We start from the raw sequence: 21,969 nt of genomic DNA on the forward strand, positions 1-21,969 counted from the left end.
ACAAAAACTGGTCTCTCATTTTTTATTACACACCTCGGTCAAAGGTTTGTAAAACTGATGCTTTTTTGTAATCTTATACATTATGTAGATTGTAGGTGGAACTTCTGTGAAAGTTTTCCTCTTTTCTTGCGAAGAAAATATGGTCACTGAAGACACCTACGTGCTCACGGAAGAAAGACTTTAGATTACACGGTGACGCCTTAAAGCTCTTTTGTCACTGAAGGTCACCCCTGTTACTGATGAATGAAGACACACTCCGTCTCTGTTCTCCTGATTTAGAGTTTCAATCTGGGCCCAGGAGACAGACTCCGGACAGAATCTGCTTTACTGTTCCTGCCCCCACTAAGCTGTTAGAAAAATATATTGGACACGGAAAAACTACACTGTCCTTCACTGGACGACATTATAAATACTGTACAGTGCCATAAGACATCTGTCTCCATACAGTAGCTGTTAACTTATCTCATACAGTTTCCTGGTGAAGTAACCGAACCGATTAAAGTTTGAAATGAATTGTTTACCTTTCGATTAAGTTAAAATAAGTAACGTTTAATTTCAATTAGACTGTTGTCTGGGACCGATAACCTTTCGACTTCTGATGGTCTGAGCCCAGGAAGTCCAGGTTTGTCCAGCTTTAGTGTGTGAATATGACATGTCAGGTATTTATTTGTCTAAATAAGTTGATGAGTTGTCGTTTTGATGTAATGACTTTTAATATGTGAATGTCCGTGTCCATCAGGTGCTGATAATCTTCTCAGATGGTCTCGATGAAGGCGTGATGACGCTGGAGCATGAATCAGATTTGCTGCGTCAGTCGGGTAAAAACTGAGAGACGTTTTTTTTTTTTCTACCTTTCTGAAGTAGCATCTTTTCTTTATTGAAGTGGTTTCATCCTAGTTTGTACTTTTCCAGTTTTGTAGAGGTTAAAACCCTAAAGTTCATTCCCTACATTCATCTTCTTTGCCTTTTGGATTCCTCTCTTATCCTACTTTCCTTTTCAGCCTTTCAGGCCTTCAATTATGCACATGTTTTTACAGTTCACTCATTATTATATTTACTTAAATTCAGGGATATAATAGATGTAGATAGTAGGAATGTTCTCATCCTCTTTTTTACTGTTGATCATAATATGAGTACAATATTTATTATGTTTTCTACTAAGTTTGGGACGACATCTATAGACTTCAAAACTCATAATGCATTTACAATGATAGCAAACTGAGTATAAAGTTAACAGAATATTTGACATTTGTTCTATAAACAAATGCTTGTTAGTTAATGTTAGTTAGTTTCCTGTCAGTCTGCCAAGTGGTTAACCAGTGAATCATTTCAATTCTTCCCTTACGTGGACCCTGAACGTTACCACACTTTCCTCTGTACACTCTTACACAATGTCACTGAAATGATCACATGAACTTTGTTGGAGATGGTTATCGTGGCAGCTAACGAAGATGTTTGCAGAGATGAGTATATGAGTAAAACGTTTGAGGAACCTGTTATGTTTACGTGTTTTAAGGGGTCAGCGCTCTGCTGACCGTGGCTCTGGAGGGGGCAAAAGACCCCACCCAGCTGCAGATGGTTGAGTTCGGCCGAGGATTCGGCTACAAGCTTCCTCTGAGCATCGGCATGCCGAGCGTGGCCAGCACCATCCTCAAAGAGATTGTAAGTCTTATGTCTGTTCACAACAGTGTAAGAATTACAAAAGTCTCAAAAGTATTTGGACAGTTGGCTACAGAGTTGTTTCACAGAACCGTGCTCTTAAATGACAGCTTGAAGAACTGTGCTGACCCTGTGTTCCAGTTTTATAATGATGGAGCTAATATTTTCTGACACCTTTTTTTGAATACGGAGAAAGTTAAAACTGTAAAACGATGCTTGATGTGATGATAATTTCAGTCTGAGCAAAACCCAGTTCCTGATCCAGACTTTGTGCAGAGGGTAAACATGCCTGACACTCAGAGATAAAAGTCACACTTATCTTCTCATCTTAAGTTACAACAGGAATTCCCAAATTGTCAAAGGCTTCCTTAATACACAAATAAACATTCCAACTCAGGCTATAAACCTTCCTGCATGCAATGTATTACTGCATCTCTCTTTATATGAGCCACATCCTCAGCTCAGCCACATTCAAATGTTGGAAGTCCCACAACACTGGTCTCATTTGGAACCTCTTTGCTGTAAGTTGAGGACAAAGTGATGGAGACATTCTTTTCTCAGGATGATTAAAATAACTGTCCTGCCATGTGCTGAAAGGGAAACCAGAAAACAAAATCCCATGAGGACATGTTGACTCAACAACAACTGGAGTTTAGTGGCTATTTGGTGCATTTAGTGAAACACTTTGTTCTGTTTTTACCTTATTTGGTAGTTTGACATGAAACAATATTTGTAATGGACCATCTTGTCTTTCTGTCTCTCTCTGCAGGACACGGTGTCGGACAGGCAGTGCTGCAATGTCATGTGCAAATGTTCTGGACATGAAGGCATCCGTGGCTTGCGGGGGCCTCCAGGGACAAAGGTGACATGTCCACCATGATGTCAGGAATGTTTCAGAATAGCTGTCATAAGCAGTAGAAAGGCCGAGAGCCACAGACACATAAGCAGCAGTAGTAGCAGTAGTAGTAGTAGTAGTATTAGTAGTATTCTGTCACACCGAGTGAAGCATGGGACTTGTTTTTTCAGAGAAAATAAATGTAATTGTTTTTTTCTACCACTACACTTGATGAAAGTTTGTAAAACCTTGTTTTCCTGATAACTTGACATAATTAAGTCGTAATTGAAGTTGTATAATTATCATCATGATAGACAGGTGTGCTGAGAGGCTGCTCCCATGTTGCAGCTGGAGATGGCTGTTTATTGGGATGTTTTAAAAATTAAGATTTACTTTATTTATTTACACAGTTGAGCAGGTCAACGGATGAAATGTGTTATGTATCACAGGGTAGATGTAAATGTTTTAGCTCTGTTATCTCTAAGTAAAGATTTTTGGCTGTAAGAAAAATCAGCTGCCTAATAAAGTTGTGACCTTTAACTTATTGAATTAGGATCAGAAAGTTCCTTAACCTGAAATTAAAGCATCAATAAAAACTGCTGCATGTTTCTCCCACTGAACTAGTTTGTTTTCATACCCAGGGCCCACCTGGACTCAGCGGTTTACCCGGCTTCCCCGGGGAGGAGGGTGTCCCTGTAAGTGCTTCATTATTCATGTCAAACATCTGCTCTACTGCTGAGTCTTTACTGAGTCTCTTTCTCTCTGACTCCCTGTGAACTAACAAATCACTGTTGCCGTGACCACGAGCATCTGCAGCAATTCTGTGAATCTGAGAAACATTTCTCAGTAAACTCTCTGGACATCTCCCTGGACTGCGGGAAGTTAGTCCTTGATATTTTTTTACATTTAAGTAACTTTTTATATCATCATGGGGGCGGCGGTGGCTCAGTTGGTGGAGTAGCTGTGCTCCAACCATAAGGACGGAGGTTCGCGCCCGATCTTTCAGACGACATGTTGATGCCCTTGGCAAGACCTCAACAGCCCATCCCCATCCCCAGCTGCACAGTACCGGTCCAAAGCCCGGTAGAAATTGGGAAGGGTCAGGAAGGGCATCCGGTGGATGAGCCAAAAAAAAAAAAAAAACAAGTAACTTTATATCATCAGCTCACCAAGATCAAGGTCTGTTCTCCAAACAAGAACAGGAAACAACTAAACTCAGCAGTTAAACAGGTCCTCATTTAGAGGACACCCACATCTGTCTGACGCTTCTCATTTTTATAGTAATGCACCTAATGCATGTCCAGATGTTTCATTCTGGACTCAAGTGGTCACAGAAAGTGAAACCTGTGCAGGTCCAAATGGTGATATCAGAGCTGAGTCAGGACCTCCTGCTCCATCACTTTGCCTGTGTCTTACAGGGGGAGCGGGGCTATCCCGGTCCGAGCGGACCCCAGGGTGTCCAGGGTTGTTCTGGACTTCGAGGACAAAAGGTGCAGTATTAGTGAGCCCTGCGTGTAACCATTTGCAACTCCATGTTGGTGTTGTGTGTCCTAACTCCTGCTGTTGGTGTCCACAGGGATACAGAGGCCTGCGAGGGAACAGGGTGAGTGACTCAGGCCTGCTGGAATTCAGTCATTAAGATGATCTGTGAATGCGAATGAACGCTTGTACAAACATTCACGTCCAGATAGGGTCAAATTAAACGATCATGAGGGGAAAGCACATCTGCTGATGCTGGATTCTCTTCTACAGGGTGAAAACGGAGAAAACGGGCTGGACGGAGTCAACGGAGAGCAGGTACAGATCTGATCATTGCACATCATCATTGTCATCTCTAGTATTGAAGTCAGAGGTTTTTAGACCGTTGGGGGTGGAGAGGAAGAGCACTTGGGTAAAGAGAGTCGGGTAAATCCAGGTGTCCTCTACACGGGAGCTTAACTGGGAGGGCTGACGTGAGGTCCATGCACTGAAACCTCAAAGATGTTCATCAGATGCTAAAACAGATCATTTTATTAATTTGGGCCACACGCACCTGACAACATCCTCTGAAAGGCTTGAATCAAAGTGTTTCTGCTGTTACTCAATCAGCTGAGACATTTATTTAATCACTTAACTGCTAAAACGAGGAGGCCACTAGCTATGAATCACTACAGGCCATTGTCTAAACATCCAACTGTAGGTCAGAGTCTAGAATCTCTGTTAAAAAAACAGTAAAAAGGAGTTTCTGAAGTCATTGAAGATAAATACTGAGTCACTCTCCATGGCTGGGAAGGCTGGGGAACATCATCAGGCAAGCAGCTGGTTTTAGGATCACCTTTCTGATACATCTGTCTTAGCTGTCTCAGTGTCTGGAAGTAGCATGGGGTTCCTCAAGGCTCGCTATTTGGCCCTCAGTTATTTATGTTGATCAATCATTGATATACAATGATTTTGGTCTTATTGTTTCCAATAAACCAGCTGGTGAATCTTTACCACTTGTAGATACTGTGATGTTGTTGATGTGCAAACCTCAGCTGAGTGTATCTCCACTTGATCCAAAACTCTTTCCTGTGTCTTAGTCTTGGACTAAATTTGCCTCCTGATGCTCAAAATGAACTTCAGAAGGAGCTTAAATTGAAGGAGAAAGTAGCCGTAGGTGAAAGTGACACTATCTTGTTAATTGGCATCTCTTAATCATTACAACTTTATTATTTTCTCAGCACCACTGAACTTAGATTTCATACTGTTGTGTTGGTCAAGTCTCTCTTAACAATTACATTTAACCTGGTAAACAATGGAAATGGACGTGAAACTTGCAGTGCTGCATGATGATGGTGTGATATCTCTGTGCACATCTCTGTTTTTGGGCATTTTGGAGGAAATGATTAGGTGTGTTCAGGAAATGAGCTGATTGGGGGGATTTTCTCAGTGCTGACCTTAGTGCCTCAGTTTTTCTTTACAATTGTTTGTGTGTTTGCAGGGTGTGACAGGACTTGATGGAGCTCAAGGACAGAGAGGAGACCGAGGAAACCGAGTAAAACAACTTAATTTTCTTCTCTATTATTGTCTGTGTTTTTATTGCGAAATGATGAAATCAGTCAAACAAGCAAGTAGCTTTTAGTATTATTATAAACATTAAGTGGAGCATTACATTGAAATATTCAGCATTATCTCTAAGACTTTTGTGCATTTTCATGGCGTGTGATATAACACCAAAAAGTTGGGACACAAAAGCCTAAAATTTGTTTTACAACTTCTTTATTATTCAAATTAAATTACTCCAGTACAACTCCAACAGGCTCAGTAGTGCTTAGTATTTAGGATATATGTGGATTATATAAACACTTAAATTCCATTTAAAAAGGAAAATTAATGCATTATGATTTGTCATTTATTTTTGTGTAGTTAAACATAGTCGTGTAGTGGAAGAATCAGTGAAATTCACCTTTAGCTGCCGTGTCCTTCACTTTGTGATGACAGAGTGATGATTGATTGACAGGTTGAACTGTTGTTCCCAGGGTATCCCAGGTATCCAAGGGGAGCCAGGCCCCAAAGGAGATGGAGGACTGAGGGGAGATCCGGTGAGTCCCTGTGTCTCTTCCGTCCTCATCACAGTCTCTCAGGCAGAGGAAACGAATGAAGATTTGTTGTAGCGCTGTGGGCATAGACTGACTTAGTTTTACATTAGTGTACCTAATAAACTGACAACTGAAAACATAGAGGATGCACTTTTTTGTTTAGCTCCATCAGACTGTAGAGAGTCTGAGAGGCAAAACCCCAGGGACATAAATCTCACACTGATAAATCCTGTTTTTTCTGCACTTCCTGTATGAATTGTTTCTTATCACACAAACATGTTAGCAATCAGTTTGTGCTGAGTTCACTCCCTGTTTCCTCTGCCTGCATGTTCTGTAGAATCAAACCTTTAGTGCGTTAACGTCTCGCTGTGTCACAGCTCTGCTCTCCTCCCGTCTGACAGTGGGAACGTTGCATTGGCTGGAAAATGTTGTTCTTTTGTCATGTGTTTATCTGAAACCCCAGTGATTCTATAAAGGTTTAACATTTTTATTCCTACATGACTGCTGGAGCACTGTGAGATCAAAGCTGCACATGAACCAAAGTCTTTCCACAGGATTGGTTTGTTTTACTACTTTGTCACAGAAGATTGTGTTGCTCTAAGCCTGATTTTTAGCAGCTGAAAAGATCAGGAAGGGAGATCTGCATGCGCGTGTCCAAGTTGGTCCTTCTCATCCCTTTCATTAAAGTTTAGACCAGTCATTTGGTTTGTTCAAGCTCAATCTCCTTGATATTCACACAGCCCCCACATTTGCAGCACATCTGCTGCAGCTGCTCACGGATCTGGACCCAGAAAATACAGTAGAATTCAAAGACTGTCCACCACATGGACCCCTGATCAGACCAGCCAAACACAGCCCCCTGCACCCAAGACCTCGGGGGCCCACCAGCCACAGCCTCTGAAGTCCAAGGAGCTCAGTGAGAAGACAACAAATGGACACAACCACAAAAAGATGCAAAACAACAGTGAAATGCTGAACAGTAACATGAAAGTATCAGGCAAACAGAGAAAGTGAGCCAAAATAAACAGTAACTAAACGCAGACACCAAATCTTCCAAAGAAAAACAATGACACAGTACAACTTAAAACAAACTGTTACAAAACAACTACAGATGTAAAATGACTGGAGACCCCATCAGTGCCACTGTCCGAAAAGCTCATCGAGTAGAAAACCTGTCAATACTGTTTATCGCAAAACAAATAGACACGATTAAAGTTGTGTTGATGTGTTGCTATGTGTCAAACTGGGCTGCTGGAGCTTGTTAGAGTTGATCCTCGGCCTATTTGGCCTGACAAGACGAAACCAGGGGAAAAACACTCCAAAGAAAAACAATACATAGGAAAGTTGTTTTGCTGAAACCAGCGATTGATTGTGTTGAGTTTGGCCACAAGTCCAACTCCTGCGGATGTTTTATGCCATCCCACAATAACCCCATGCTAGAAGGACTGAGCAGCAAAGTTTCTGTCTCGTCGTCCTACAAGTTTCAGATTTCTCACTGCAACGCACATCAATGCAATGATATTTCAGTTTAAAGGCCACACAAGTTGAATGACAACCAAGTGTCTTTGTGCACTTGAGGGTTTTTGTCCCGACGCCTCTAAGATGTTTGTGGATCCTATTTGTTGGCTGTGGCTGTGTTTACATTAGATAATCAGAGACATGAGGCTGAGAACAAACAGACTCTGCATGTTTTTATGTGTCGAATCGAGGAAAAGGGGCCGTTTCCCATTAAGGCTCGTTTGTTTGATGGAATCAAAACCCAGAGTGGGACCCCAGGTTGTAGACCCCCGGAGCTGAGAGCAGCGTCCTGTGGGTTTGAAGGCAAATTCGTCTGTTACCTCTTGATCATATTTACAAACAGTCTGAGGTGAAAACAAAACTTCCTCCTGAGTTTGTTGGCAACGCCTGAACCCAGACGCTTCCATCGCTGGGCTTTAATCTCTCAGTCACCACAATGCAACGCGTTATTTGTAAATCATTCTTCAGCTAATAAATCTACTATCAGCTATGTGTGTTGTTAAAAGCTAAACACAGCTGGAACACAGCTGGTTTCTTCACTTTACTGAGTTTGAGTTAAGACTGTGTCCGTGTGTTTCGTCTCGTAGGGTGAACCGGGTGTGGACAACACCACCCCAGGACCCAAAGGAGAGCCTGGAAACCCAGGTTTACCGGTAAGATCATCACGGGATGAAAAGACGCTGAAATCAACGGGTCGGTTTGGTTTCACCTGCAGGAGATTTGGTTCGATTTAACAGTGAATCACTTCACTTTGGAAAATATCTTTTTGCAGAAATCAGGGAACTAAATGGGCTTTTAAAACACAGATATGACATTTCAAACTAAAAAGAATCAGTTTTCCTGCAGTGATGTGATCCTGATTGCAGGATGGAAATGTTTGAACTTCCAAATCTGAAAAGACGCATTAGGTTTGGGATTGTTACACTGATGCTCTTGAGCTGAAATCTGATGTGGTTAAATCTGCAGGGTTTACCTGGAGAAGACGGGCAGTCAGGGAGAAGAGGAGCTATTGGAAACCCGGTGAGATTTTCTTTAAGATGGTAGAGAGTAAACACCTGTGAAGTGTAAATAAAAGTAACTTTAAAATATGAAATATGTGTCCATATCATCATTCATCATTAAACGTGTTAAATTGGTTAAGGTTTAAATTGACCTCAGTGAACCTGATGAAACCTTGTGTTTACTACACATTTCTTGTGATACATTTTATGCATTATTGATCAGATCTGTCTAATTCTAATTATGGCTTTACTGCTGTTCAGGGAGCAGATGGAAGAAGAGGACCAGACGGAAGGAAGGTAGGAGAAGAAATCGCCCAACGCTCAATGCTGCTGCTGCTTTGACAACTGAAAACTCCTAATATTAAACTGTGTGTGCGCAGGGTGCACCTGGACCACCAGGAGACCCAGGGGCAGCAGGTACCGTGGGTGCTATGGGTAAACAGGTAAGACACTAGACAGATGTTCCCATGCTGCTCACAGGATCAAAGATTGGAAAGGAGAATCCTGTTGTTAATAGCGAGCAGACAGGCATCAGGTTTTGGATGTTACAGAGCGTATGAGGATTACTGTCTTAGAGCAGTCCATGTTGTCTCTGCAGGGTCCCAGGGGGGTCGGAGGACAGCCTGGACCCAGAGGAATCCCTGGCCTTCCTGGACCTCAGGTCAGTGCTTCAACTCCACATTCACTCGTCTGACCTCAGACCAGCTAAGAGGCCCTGAGACATCCTGCATCTGAAATGTTGAGAGACAAAAGGTTTTATTCTGACAGTAGGAAAGGTTGACGACATGTCATCTGAAGAGTTCGCACAACTGAATTTTTGTAATAGGAACAAGAAAAACTGAGCTCCTCACTCATATTTTCATCACATGAAAACAACTGTGACTCAATGATTCCAACGTACAGAACACAAAGCCCTGATAAGGAGATCATTTCTCTGGAAAACAAAGTTCTTCTCTGGTGATAACGAGATCATTTTTCTCATTATCTCGATAACAAAGCTTGTTATCTTGTTTGATGTGCTCCATCATCAAATAGCCTATTTCAGGGTTGAACCATAGCGAAATCACATTTTTAATATGCAAACTTTGAAGGATAAGGTGTTAGTTGTGATCTACATCATTTGGATTTTTAAGTTACCGTGAGGAAACAAATTTTATTATCAATAGGAGAAAAAATATCACGAAAAAACAATTTTGATTTCCCAAGAAATGATGTTGTTATTTTGAGACAGCAAAATGAGTTTTCCCATGAAAACAAGATAATTATTCTGGGCATAAACAGAAAACTGTAACCATGAGCGTTCTCGGCTTCTGTATAAGTTACCTCCGATTCTCCATAGTTTACCTGGTAAATTCATGTCAGGGGATTTTTTTTCTCTCTTAAACAAACAGACAATATTCCTGTTCCCTAAACGCATCATTTACCCCAACGGTTTAATCAGAGTTTGACCAGGAGACCAAACTGAGTCTCTACATTTTGTCTCTTTATTTGGATTTTTGAAGTTGTGTCGTTGAGGAAACTTCGAGGCTGCGTGTCACAAACGCATTTACTTCAGATAATCTAATATGATGCTTTGTGATGTGAGTCCAAACCTCCTCTGTGAGTCTCAGGAGATTCTCAAAGGTCATAAACTCTCCAAACACTGATCATTACCATGAGAACTTCACTGAAGTAGTGTGGGAAGTCTTTGCTAATCTTGCGGTTGTCATATTTGACGCCTTAATCACTGATCATCACAAATCCTGCTGTCTCCGACAGATGATTTCACGTCTTCCGCATCTGGCAGTCATCAGGGTTTCTGCTTCCAGCTCCGGAACCATTTCCTCTGGGTTCCTGTTCCAACCATATAAAGTAGACAGCGGGTGGAAATACAATTTTATAGCTGCTTCAGTGCTTCAGTTCCATCCATGTGATTTGTAGATCTGTCCCGCCCTGCACTTGACTTAGTTCATGAGCCCTGACCTCTAAAATTATTCAGGCATTAATCAATTTCAGAAGTATACTCTCATAGCTGAATCCTTACAGGAAAATACACAAATGTGTCCCCAACAGTTTCTGTACAATGTGCTGAACACTAGCATTAGTACAGGTGATTCTTGTTAGGAGCCTGTCACCTGAAGCAGAAATGTGCTGGAAGCTCAAAGTAAACTGAAGTCTGGATCCCACATTTAACAGAACTGCTGCACATTAAAACCGCTGGGAAGGATGTTTAACTATGAGCTGATGTCTGAGCCGTTTGCCATGAAAAAGCCAGATTCCAGTAGCTAAGTTAACAACATCACCTGGACCATCTCTCATCTCTCAGGCTGGTGATGATGCTGTGGTGAACAGTGACCATTTATTGAAAATGTTCGGTTTTTGGTGATGCATTCAAGTACAGTGAGAGCACGGTGTCACTTCAGCACTTCCTGACTGTGTTGGGTTGTGGTTTACCTGCAGGGTGGACCGGGAGCTCCTGGAGGCCCGGGAACAGCCGGACGCCGTGGAGCGAACGGACAGAAGGTGTGTGACATTATTTCATGTCTTTGCCTTAAATATAATTGAGCACAGAAAGATAAATTGTCAAGTCCCTTTTCAGTTTTAATCATTTTTCATGCAAAAGAATCAAAAGTTTCACAGCCGCAGTTTCCTGAATGAATTAATGAATTAAAGTAATGCAATGCTGCTCGTCTGTGCATGTGTGGGTGCACTGTGAGCAGGAGCACTTTCCAGGTGATTCAGCCCCTGTGAAAGGTCCAACATGAACACAAATACAGACTTAACGGCACAATTTTCCCTAGAGACAAAGCAAGACTAACACAGACACGTAGACCTGACTAGGTCCATTAATTTCACTTCTTTCTCGTTGCACTGCCAACATTTCAGCACCTCCATAGAGAACTAGTTTTGTCTGAGTCCGACCTGTTTTACCAACCAACTGTTTTTGCTGTTGAAGGGCCAACCAGGAGATCCAGGGGATAAAGGTGGTCCAGGATCACAGGGACCCAGAGGAATGTCGGTGAGTATTCCAACGTCTGCTGTGCTTCCTGGATAACATGACGTAAATCTGATGTTAACCCTTCTCTGTCTGCTGTGTCAGGGTCAGGATGGTAGAGACGGTTTTGGACCAGCAGGTCCTAAAGGTGTAAAGGTATAGAAGGTCCTAATGATTATGAAAGTAATCAGGAATATGAATTCATCCTCTGACCGTAACATCTTTACTGTCTCTCCATAGGGAGATCCCGGTTTCCCTGGTTATCCCGGTGTACTGGTGAGTCACTGGCAGCAGATCAGATAAAATCCTGTATATTCACATAATAAGCAAAGTAAATAATTTATGAGCTGGGAACAGGTCTGCTCAATATCAGTTCAGACTTAAAAGGCGAAAGTGCCGACAGGCTGCTGGAAACTTAGAGATCACGTCATATTTTCAGCTCACGCCACAACTATGATGGGTTGTCATTCAGTTTCCTGTTTCTATCGCCGAGAAGTTGCCGAAAAGTAGAAAGTCCTCTCTGTAGCTCAGAGGATCACTGGAAGACTTTTAATGTGAAATATCCACAGGAAGTTTAATTAGGCTAACAGCGGCTAAAACAAAATAAAAAAACCACAAGCTAGAAGTAAATCATTTTTGGTTCCCACTTTCCAAATTCTTGTTTCACCTCAGTGTGAAATGAACACAACCTGCACAAAGTTGTCTGGATCTTGTTGTTCCGAGGAAGAATCGGCTGCATGAAGCAGTTCTTCACACTGGACCAGCTCTAGCTACCATTAGTATGTCGTGTTACACATGTACAGTGTGTACAATAAAACACCACATAAAAGCTGCTTGGTTCAGGCTTTTTGTGTGTCGCAGAAATCTGTGTCTTTACACACACGCACACACAGACTCACACACACACTGGTGTTTGAAAAAGAGTGTGAAGCTGCATGTGAATGCTTTAGGCAATGGAAATGCATCAGATGTGTATACAGTGTGTCGCATGCTAAGCCTGTTATGAATACTGCTTTTAGAGCCCAAAGAGCCCAGAGAGACTGAGCTCAAATAGTTTGTGTTTACTTATCAGGAAAATAGTGCAAAACGAAGCCAACTGCGTCCTTAACTGACAGCGTGTGGACTCCAAAGAAAACACGGAGGCATAAATATCAGAAACAAGAAGCCAAAGCTAAAAGTCACGAACTACGAGTTCCTGTACTTTTTATTTTCTCCTCAGGGTGAAAGCGGCCAGCAGGGACTCAAAGGATACCCAGGACGTAAAGGGAACCAAGGACGAGGGGTGAGTAACAACCAACCTGTGATTGTTTTTGAATTAACACCTCTACATTTTTATTTCTGGTCTGATCTATGCAGGGGAATTCAGGCCCAACTGGAGAGCCGGGAGTGCCTGGAGAGCCGGGATATCCAGGACGCAGAGTGAGTGTTAGAGAGCGAGCGCATCTTCTTCTTCTTCTTCCTTAAAACTGATCCCAGTTACGACACCTCATCTGTGCCAGAAAAGGCCAAAATAGTTTGGACTTTGATTGTGAAGCTGAAGACACAGAATTGGTTTCTTCAGTCCTGCTGATGTCCTGTTTCTTAAAGGATCATTTTGGCCGATTTCTAAATAAACATTAGACCCAAACACTGCTCGTGTTTAGCGTCCGTCAGTCTCCTGCAAACCGTCAATATGGAAAATGGTTTGATTAACTGATGGTAATGATGATTCATTGTGGCTCTTCGTCCACTCCTCCCAGGGTCTCAGAGGACCTCCTGGAGGCAAAGGCATGACTGTGAGTCCACCTCAAGTTCACTTCACCAGCAGTGTTGATCATTCAAATCTACCTTTTTATACCTGAACCACCATTTCTCTCGTTTTTAGGACTGTCAGCTGATCACCTACATCAGAGACAACTGTGGTAGGTCACCAACAAATCTCTTTTTTTTATTTAATTCCTCTTCCAGTTTTCACTGCTAAATCTTTAAATTTGAGATAATTACTTTTTTTCATCACTGTAAGACTTTATACAAATTATTTCCTTAAAAATCCAGTAATGATTACCTCTTAATAATGTGCTGAATTCAATTCTCTGCTCCACACAGCTTGTTCCATTGGTACGTATCTCTGTTTTTGACCAATCAGAACAGCACGGTGAGTAAAGCACAAACCTTTACCCAGAACATCTCACGTTACAGCCTCTCGCTAATGTAGGATGAAGGTTAGCAGTTGCATAATTCGCTCCCTCTGCTATGATCCACACTGACCAATCTCAGTTTCTTTATACATTGGCCAAATATGAACAGGATGAACTTTGTATTTTGTTCCTGAAAAAATGTATTTTTAAATGTTCCATGAACTCTTCAACTTGCAGTTCCCTGAACTGTTCATGCTCGCAACCTTGACTCTGCTGTGCTGACTTGCAGATCGGTCAGTGTGCCCTTCCTATCCCACCGAGCTGGTGTTCGCTCTGGACATGGGCGAGGACGTGAACTCGTCCATGTTTGAGAAGCAGCGCTCTGCGCTCCTGTCCCTGCTGGAGGACATCTCCATCGCTGAGAGCAACTGTCCATCAGGCGCCCGGGTAGCTGTAGTGGGATACAGCGGCTACACCAAGTACCTGATCCGCTTCCACGACTACCGCCACAAGAAGCAGCTGATCGAAGCCGTAAAGAACATCGCCCTGGAGAGGACGTCCAGCCAACGCGACCTGGGGGCTTCCATGCGCTTTGTGGCTCACAACATTTTCAAACGCACCCGAGCAGGAGCGTTGATGAGGAGGGTGGCCATATTCCTTTCTACTGGTTCCACAAGTGATAATCAAGCTGTTGTTACTGCAGCCATGGAGTATCAGGCTTTTGACATTTTCCTATCAGTTATTTCACTGAGGAATATCCCACTGATTAGTCGAGCCTTGGAGGTAAGTTTGTCAATGTGTTATTAATTCTGTTTATCCTTGACAGCATCCTCAGGACAAGCGTCACTTCTTCAGTTTCCTCCCAATCACTTGAAGCTGATTGTAGCTAAGCTAAGTGGTTCTGAGCTCAGGTTTGGTTTCTATTTTAGCTGAGGGCCATTTGGAAGACCCCATTGCACCCAAGCCCCAACTTCCTGGCCAATGTCTTGAGATGTTGCTTCAATATTGCTACATAATGTTCTTTCCTCATGACGTCATCTATTTAGTGAAGTGCACCAGTCCCTCCTGCAGCAAAACACCCCCCAACATGATGCTGCTACCCCCATACTTCAGTTGGGATGGTGTTCTCAGGCTTGCAACATCCACCCTTTTTCCTCCAAATGTAACAAAAGTCATTATGGCCAAACAGTTAAATTTTAGTTTCATCAGACCACAGGACATTCTCCAAAATTAAGGCCTTTGTGAATTTGCAAACTAATCTGGCTTTTTTCTGTTGCTTTTGGAGTAATGGCTTCGTCCTCGCTGAGTGGCCTTTCAGCCCATGTCGGTACAGGACTCGTTTCACTGTGGATAATGATACTGTCTAACCAGCTTCACCCAGCATCCTCACAACATCCACACGCTGTTTACACTTGCGTGTAATCGTTTGAACAGATGAACGTCGCTTCGTCAGGCATCTGGAAATTGTACCCAAGGTGGAACCAGACTTGTGGACGTCCACAATTCTTTTCCCGATATCTTGGCTGATTTCTTTTGATTTTCCTATGATGTCACAGAAGGAAGCAGTGTGTTTGAGGTGTGCCCTAAAAATACATGCACAGGTTGTTCCTCCAATTAACTCAAAATGTCAGTTAACTCATCAGAAGCTTCCAAAGCCATGACATCATGATCTGTAAAGGCTTCGTGATCTGTCTATGTAAACTTTTGACCTTGAAGAAAGTAATAAAAATATTTTCTCCCTCATTATTCTGGCATTTGGCAAAAAGAAACTATTTAAAAAATTTTTACTGACCTAAAACGGGAAAAGTTTGATCTGATTTAATGTCAGACAGTGAGAAGAAAAGCTTGTGTGTTTAAACAGTGTGTGTAAACTTCTGGTTTCACCTGTACCAGTTCCTGCTGAGACCATGGTGTGAAACGGTCCAGCTTGTCAGGCCTCAGCCAGACACCACCAGCAGATTAAAGGCAGATTATTGTTTATGCATCTATCCAAGTGTTTGATTAGCAACTGAGCTCGACTACAGCGAACATCTCAGCTGCTCGGCCTTCTGCCATTCAAGAGCTTTTCTTATTTGACTCTAAACCGAGTCTTTTGCAGCTCCTCTCGCACCCTGTCTCCCTTTTTGGACACTGCAGTGATTCATGAAAAATTATGCTGAACTTAAAAAATGCCTTAAGAAATGTTTGAGAATGGAGATATTAAGATGGATCTCCAGTTTTTTTTCCTCCCAGTCATCTCACCGCGATGGATAACAGCTGCTGTTTCTTCTCAGATCGATGACTCAGGAAACTCCTTGTTCACTGTGCTGGGGGGGAACATGGCTGCAGATCTGAGGAAGGTCAAGAACTGTGTGGTCTGTTACGGTAATCATTCCTAATTTCATAAATAATGCAGTAATATTTCTACACCTTTGCACTGTGCAGAACTGTAACTTTAACAACTTTCAATTCAACCGAATTATCATTTTTCACAGACACTTGAGGTCTTAAAATGTCCAAAACATAAAGACACTACATTCAGATGTGTTTACAAGAAAGAAAAGCAGCACATTCTTTCATTTCTAGAGGAAGCTTCCTTTTTTTCTCACAAAATGACTCTTGATTGTTCAGCTGGTTATTTTAATGGTGGATGATGATGCTGTGTTTTATTATGAGCATGAAGAGCAGAAATGTTAACTTTTTACTATATTGTATGTGGCAGCTACATGGAATGGAAAAATGGAAAAAGTCACTCTGTAGGCTGGCAGATGTTAAACAAGCAGCTAATGGTAACAAGGTGGAAAAGCAAATTCAGAGCCATTTGAAAGTTTTAGCACCACCAGTTACTTTACACACAGGTAACACATATGTTCTGTTCAGCAACCGTGGAGCAGGTTTCTAAATGTACTCTTTGTTTCTTTAGACCCGTGCAAACCTACGGAGGAGTGCGGCTTCATTAAGAGGCCAATTCCCCCTCAGCAGGCCGATGTGGACCTGGTCCTGGTGGCTGACAGCTCCAGGGAGATGCAGGCTGACGAGTACGCTGGTGTCCAGCAGCTGCTGGGTTCTGTGGTGGAGCATCTGTCTGTGAGCCAGCGGCCCAAACAGGTCAACAGCCAGGCCCGGGTGTGTGTGGTCCAGCAGAACGGTTCTGCTCCCGTAGTGGAGTTTGGCCTGCAGACCTACCAGAACCACGACCAGATGAGGAGCCAGATCTATAAGATGCAGCAGCGTGGCGGCTCCTCTGCTCTGGGACACACCCTGGATTTCACCCTGAAGGAGGTGTTCCGGAAGGCGACCAATGCCCGGAAGAGGAAGGCGCTGATGGCTGTGGTGGGCACCCAGACGGCTCTTGCGGACCGAGCCAAGCTGCAGTACATCTCCCAGAAGGCCAAATGTGAGGGGGTGGCGGTGTTCGTGGTGACAGTCGGTAATCGCTACAGCCGGACGCAGGTGGAGGAGCTGGCCAGTCGGCCTCTACAACAGCACCTGATCCACGTGGACGAACTGAGGTCAGAGGAGCAGGGCTTTGCCCAGCGCTTCTTCAGAGGCTTCCTCAATGTCCTCAACAGTAAGTATAGACCCACGCAGCTCTTTGCAGTTTGTTCTGCTACTTGTAGATCAAATCTCACTCGTGAGCAGCTTTATACACAGTTTCAATGTGTCTGTCTTTTCCTGATTTCAGAGGGAATAAACACATATCCTCCTCCATCATCAAGGCAGATCTGTGAAAAGCTAAAGGAACAAGAGGAAATACAAATCCTGATAGACGGGTAACGTACGCTGCTGTGATAATTGTAATAACAACTGTGCTGCAGCTGGAGCTGAAAATAACAGGAATTTGACTCTATTTTCCAAAATGTAATGGACAGAGCACTTAATGAAATCACTGTTAGTTGCAGCACTAGACCACTGCATAGGGAAGGAACAAATAAAATGTCTTACAGCGTGTTCTGTAACAGAGGGACATAAAGACAGTGTCGGCTCCTCTGAGGAAATATTTTACAGGAATGTAAAAGCAACTCCTATGTGAATAACTCATAACTCATTGGAAATCTGTGAAATTCCGCTGCCGTGTGTCTAGTCAGGGGCAAGCACAACTGGATGAGGAGGAGGTGGAAGAATCCTTTCTGGAGCAGAGAGGAGGACAGACTCATCTGGGGCAGCTGGACATCATCAAGACCGCCACCAGAGGAGATGTTCAGACATTCATCTCAGGATTCAAGTCTGAAGGTAGCCCACACCCACACAGTACGTCACAGAGTTAATCAGAGCTTAGTCCCTACACTAATTACATATTTCCACATACGTCCATGGGCTCCGTCTAAGCCGGACAACAGAAAGAGATAAAAGTGAACCACACTGTGATGAAACAGTGCTGCACAGTCACATGTTACACAGTTACTACACCCTGTAAGTGAACTGACCGCAGAGATGGAGCAGAGCTCTAAGACCGTCCGGTCAGAACAGGCCTGAAATTCTTCCCAGAGTGTGGCTCACATGCATCATGTGAAACACTGGACAGACAGTTTGTTTTTTAATTGACTCAAAGCTCAAACTGCAAAAGTGAAGGAGTTTGAAACATGCGAGAGCTGCTGCCCTGCAGCACTGTCGTAGTGTCTGTAGTAAATGTGTGTGTTCTGCTTTCAGCGCGGTGCCAGCTGGATGCTGATGCTGGTATCCAGTGTAAGGATTATGTCAAAGTTTGGTTCTTTGACAAACACCTTGGTGCATGCTCTCCCCTCTGGTACAGCGGCTGCGGCGGTAACGCCAACCGCTTTAAAACGGAAAATGAATGTTTGGAGAAATGTGCCTCCCAGAGTAAGTCCTGACTGCACACCAGACCATACCTGAACCCGTCAGTGTCTCTGTGGACTCACTAACCCTTCTTATGGACTGACACTGTACATAGTGTCTCAGCTTTTCGTGTTGCTGAGACTTGTACGGCCAGATTAATGACACACAACGTTTAAAAAAGAAGAATCTAATCAGTAGCATTCTGCTGCTGCTTTGGAAAAAAAACAACTTCAGTTTTGTTAACTTTTTTACTTTTCTTGTTTTAACAACTGGGGTTGATTACAACTCAAGTAAGTTTGAGATAAAAAGCCAATTAAGTTCAGTACAATTACTACAGTTAATAGTTTTCTTGCATTTCAGCCAATAATAGCAACCTACAATAACATGTTCATGCCTACACATAAATCCATCTATCCAAAGTCACAAATCTTTTTTTAACTCCAGTATTCATCCTGGTGCAGGACTCTTACGTGACCCATGACATTTTTTGATTGTTAGTTTGGTTTCTGAGCTCAGTTAATAATGAAACCGTTTGTTTGGCACCTTGGTTTCACCAAACCTCAGAAACAAAGTTTACAGTATAAATATGCAGTAAAACTGCAGCCTGTGATGGTGCGACAGTAAAAAGCTGTGACCTCTGAATATCATCTCTGACAGACCCAGACATCCTGCCAAGGCCACCGCTCAGCAGCTTCGTCTCCAAAGGTAAAAACTGAATACTTGTCCCGTTTAACCTCCATTTTCAATGAGATACACATTTCCCAGTACTTGGTGTACTGTAAAGAACTCTGAACTCTGGATGGGCACAGATTATTTTAATGAGGTATAATAAGGTTTGCGGTGACCACCCATGGCACCTTTGATACGTCATCAGGCTAATTAGCTTTTTCTTTCCAATGCACCTTCAGTCCCCATCGTTTTAGGCTGCAGGCCACAATTCAGCCTTTACTGTGGATTTGTTGACTTCCAGCCTCCAGTCTGCTCTCGGATGCAGGAAATATTTCTTCGAAAGTCGGCGCACTCATTGATGAGCTGGAATTTTTAAAACCTAGAACCCCAAAAAGACAAACGGTTCTGAGATGGACCTGCAGATGAATGTTTTTAGGTTAATTTATTGGATTATGATCCATCACACTGCAGCAACGAGTGCAATTACACAAAGTGACCCAGCATGGTGCCTTAAATGCAGAGGACTGTATCATCAGTAAATCAGTTGTGTTTTCTACACCGCACTAAGGTCTCTCTCCTGTCTCCACCCAGACTCCTGTTTCTTCAAACAGGACCCCGGCAACTGCCAGAACTACACCATGATGTGGTTCTTTGACACCGAACAGAATGAATGCTCCCGATTCTGGTACAGTGGCTGCGGTGGCAACGAAAACCGCTTCAAGACGCAAGAGGACTGTGAGAATTTGTGTCTCACTAAAAGTCGATGAAGAGGGCGACATCGCTGGATTACTCAGAGTAAAATACAGATGTACAACAAATATTAATCAAAAAGACTTTTGAAAACACATCTTTAAAAAAAACAAAACAAACAAATAAGGAATTTTAAGGCATTTATTCACAGCCAACTGAGTTCTGGGACTGTTAAAACTGCTAACAAGTTTCTTTTGAAATGCCTTCAGGAAAAGTTTCATCCGTCCCAAAGCTCAGCAGCTGCTTAATTAAAGGCTTTTGAGATGTTTGTCATGATTAAGCCTTTGGGTTTTTTCTTGAACATGCATCATTTCCCTCACATCAACTAGTCTTTTCTGTTCATCCTGTATTTTTACGGTATTTTTTTAGACCAGGACTCAAATTGAATGTGTGACGTTTCTTTTCTATGACATGTTATTTTCCACAAATGGCAACAGAAGGTTTCAGGACTCTGCTGATCAGGTCTAAATGATCCATTTTAAAAAGCATTTACTTGGAAAATACACTTAGTGGCCAATTCATTAAGCAGAATCTGATCCAGTCCAATACAGTAACTGTGCCATGAATTCTACGTTCACACTGCTCTAACTTCTGTTAGTTTAATGTTTTAGCCACTTCTTAATATAACGCACTTCACCAAAAACCATGACTTCAATAATAAACACACAGTAAAATTATCACCTTTCTGCCAGTTTTCAATTTAAAAACCGAGAAATTACAACTTTGTAAATGTAGAATTCCTGGCAAAAATGCTGTAGTGGACTGCATTAGATTTTACAGTTGTACCTAATGAAGTAAGTGTAGTATTTGTTGGAATCTTAGGACTTTCTAAAGATAGTGATATGATTATAATGTTGGTTTGAGCCTCATTATGAAGAAATAAATATAAATCAGCCAGATTTACAATTACATTAACCCCACAATTGGAAATCCACAATTATTGAACCCATAAGACGACAAAGTAAACGTCCATTTTTTTAAATAAATGTACTTCTACACACGACTCATCTGTATGTGGATGTTTTACTCACCCACTTTATAACAGGATGGATGTAGTTCTAGCAATGCTAGACAGCTTTTAAACAGTTCAGCCCCAAACTAATGATGACAGGGTCCGGGGTCACAGGGAGTTTGGTGATCTAAGACATGTTCACCACTGGGAGGTTAGCTGAGGAAATGTGGACTAGAATCATCAATCTGGTGATGAAAAATTCATAAGGTTATGAGCTGAACTGAAAAAGCAATATTCTTCAATCCAACAGCAACCAGTCAGCTCACACAAACACCTGGACTTGACTCTAGACTCCCTTGTGCTTTGCCAAACTACCTCTGCTTTGCTGCACTGTACTTTGTCCATACTCTGTCTCAGCCAACTGTCAATTCAATCGTGTCCTAAGCTTTGTTAAAGACAGGCTCTTTAGCAGTGTTATGAACCTTCAAAAACACCTGGGTTGCATTAGTTTTCAAAAGTGATGTGTGTAAACTCTAGATCAGGTTTCAACAGCCCAAATTCCTGGCAGACGTACCAAGCACACGTCCTTGTAGTTGTGGAAATGTTGAAAACCTAATGGACTGTGCAGCCACTCTGTACTGTTGTTTACCTAATCATAATCCCTGTCAGCAAGATGATGGAGCCTAAAATGTTATAGCTTTAAAAATGTCTAATAGTTGTTTGAAAGGATCAAAAGGAACTCGAGCTGCTGCCGTTACAGCTCTGGGGCAGATCATTGCTTCTTTTCTTTGGGGGGGTGTTAATGCGTAATTTCCCATGTCTGCTCACTGTCTGATTTACTACACAAATGTAAACACAGGCCACAGCTCGAGCCTTAAAAGGTTTCAAACCTTTCTCTTTGTGCACTTGAGATGCACCCAGTCTGGATGTGGAACTCACTGTATGTGGTTTATCAAACTGAACAATGGTGCTTTGTGTAAAAATTACAAAATAATAAAAGACTTGAAGAAAACGTCTGAGTTCTGATTAGATGATGTGACGGGTCCTTGCACTTTGAGAACAGCTCATTGTTTAACTCTTGGACTTTTTAGGAAATGTCTCCTTAATTCTGCAGAATTTTGATCCTTGAGAAAATGAACCAGAAAGAAGTCCAGATAACTG

At 42.4% G+C, this 21,969-nt stretch overlaps 1 protein-coding gene across 6 annotated transcripts in view; it reads left to right on the top strand.

Annotated features, from left to right (window-relative positions):
• The window catches only part of LOC137130854 (collagen alpha-6(VI) chain-like), a 48,441-nt gene extending 26,621 nt beyond the window's left edge, over window positions 1-21,820 (top strand). For 5 of the 6 annotated variants that reach the window (XM_067511475.1, XM_067511479.1, XM_067511476.1 and 2 more), the window contains 31 exons: window positions 740-818; window positions 1,517-1,662; window positions 2,429-2,521; window positions 3,136-3,189; window positions 3,913-3,984; window positions 4,071-4,097; window positions 4,247-4,291; window positions 5,454-5,507; window positions 5,992-6,054; window positions 8,157-8,222; window positions 8,536-8,589; window positions 8,832-8,867; window positions 8,951-9,013; window positions 9,169-9,231; window positions 11,010-11,072; window positions 11,506-11,568; window positions 11,650-11,700; window positions 11,785-11,820; window positions 12,764-12,826; window positions 12,901-12,963; window positions 13,284-13,319; window positions 13,409-13,445; window positions 13,630-13,641; window positions 13,951-14,444; window positions 15,935-16,025; window positions 16,564-17,211; window positions 17,326-17,413; window positions 17,725-17,873; window positions 18,291-18,461; window positions 19,095-19,142; window positions 19,698-21,820. In XM_067511475.1, the coding sequence (XP_067367576.1) occupies window positions 740-818; window positions 1,517-1,662; window positions 2,429-2,521; window positions 3,136-3,189; window positions 3,913-3,984; window positions 4,071-4,097; window positions 4,247-4,291; window positions 5,454-5,507; window positions 5,992-6,054; window positions 8,157-8,222; window positions 8,536-8,589; window positions 8,832-8,867; window positions 8,951-9,013; window positions 9,169-9,231; window positions 11,010-11,072; window positions 11,506-11,568; window positions 11,650-11,700; window positions 11,785-11,820; window positions 12,764-12,826; window positions 12,901-12,963; window positions 13,284-13,319; window positions 13,409-13,445; window positions 13,630-13,641; window positions 13,951-14,444; window positions 15,935-16,025; window positions 16,564-17,211; window positions 17,326-17,413; window positions 17,725-17,873; window positions 18,291-18,461; window positions 19,095-19,142; window positions 19,698-19,873 (3,204 nt within the window). In that variant the 3' untranslated portion in view covers window positions 19,874-21,820. The remainder of the gene's footprint in view (window positions 1-739; window positions 819-1,516; window positions 1,663-2,428; window positions 2,522-3,135; window positions 3,190-3,912; window positions 3,985-4,070; window positions 4,098-4,246; window positions 4,292-5,453; window positions 5,508-5,991; window positions 6,055-8,156; window positions 8,223-8,535; window positions 8,590-8,831; window positions 8,868-8,950; window positions 9,014-9,168; window positions 9,232-11,009; window positions 11,073-11,505; window positions 11,569-11,649; window positions 11,701-11,784; window positions 11,821-12,763; window positions 12,827-12,900; window positions 12,964-13,283; window positions 13,320-13,408; window positions 13,446-13,629; window positions 13,642-13,950; window positions 14,445-15,934; window positions 16,026-16,563; window positions 17,212-17,325; window positions 17,414-17,724; window positions 17,874-18,290; window positions 18,462-19,094; window positions 19,143-19,697) is intronic. The other variant, XM_067511477.1, reaches the window with a different exon arrangement.
• Window positions 21,821-21,969: the final 149 nt, after the last annotated feature.

Source organism: Channa argus, chromosome 7 (genome assembly GCF_033026475.1).
Source record: "Channa argus isolate prfri chromosome 7, Channa argus male v1.0, whole genome shotgun sequence".
NCBI classification, from domain to species: domain Eukaryota; kingdom Metazoa; phylum Chordata; class Actinopteri; order Anabantiformes; family Channidae; genus Channa; species Channa argus.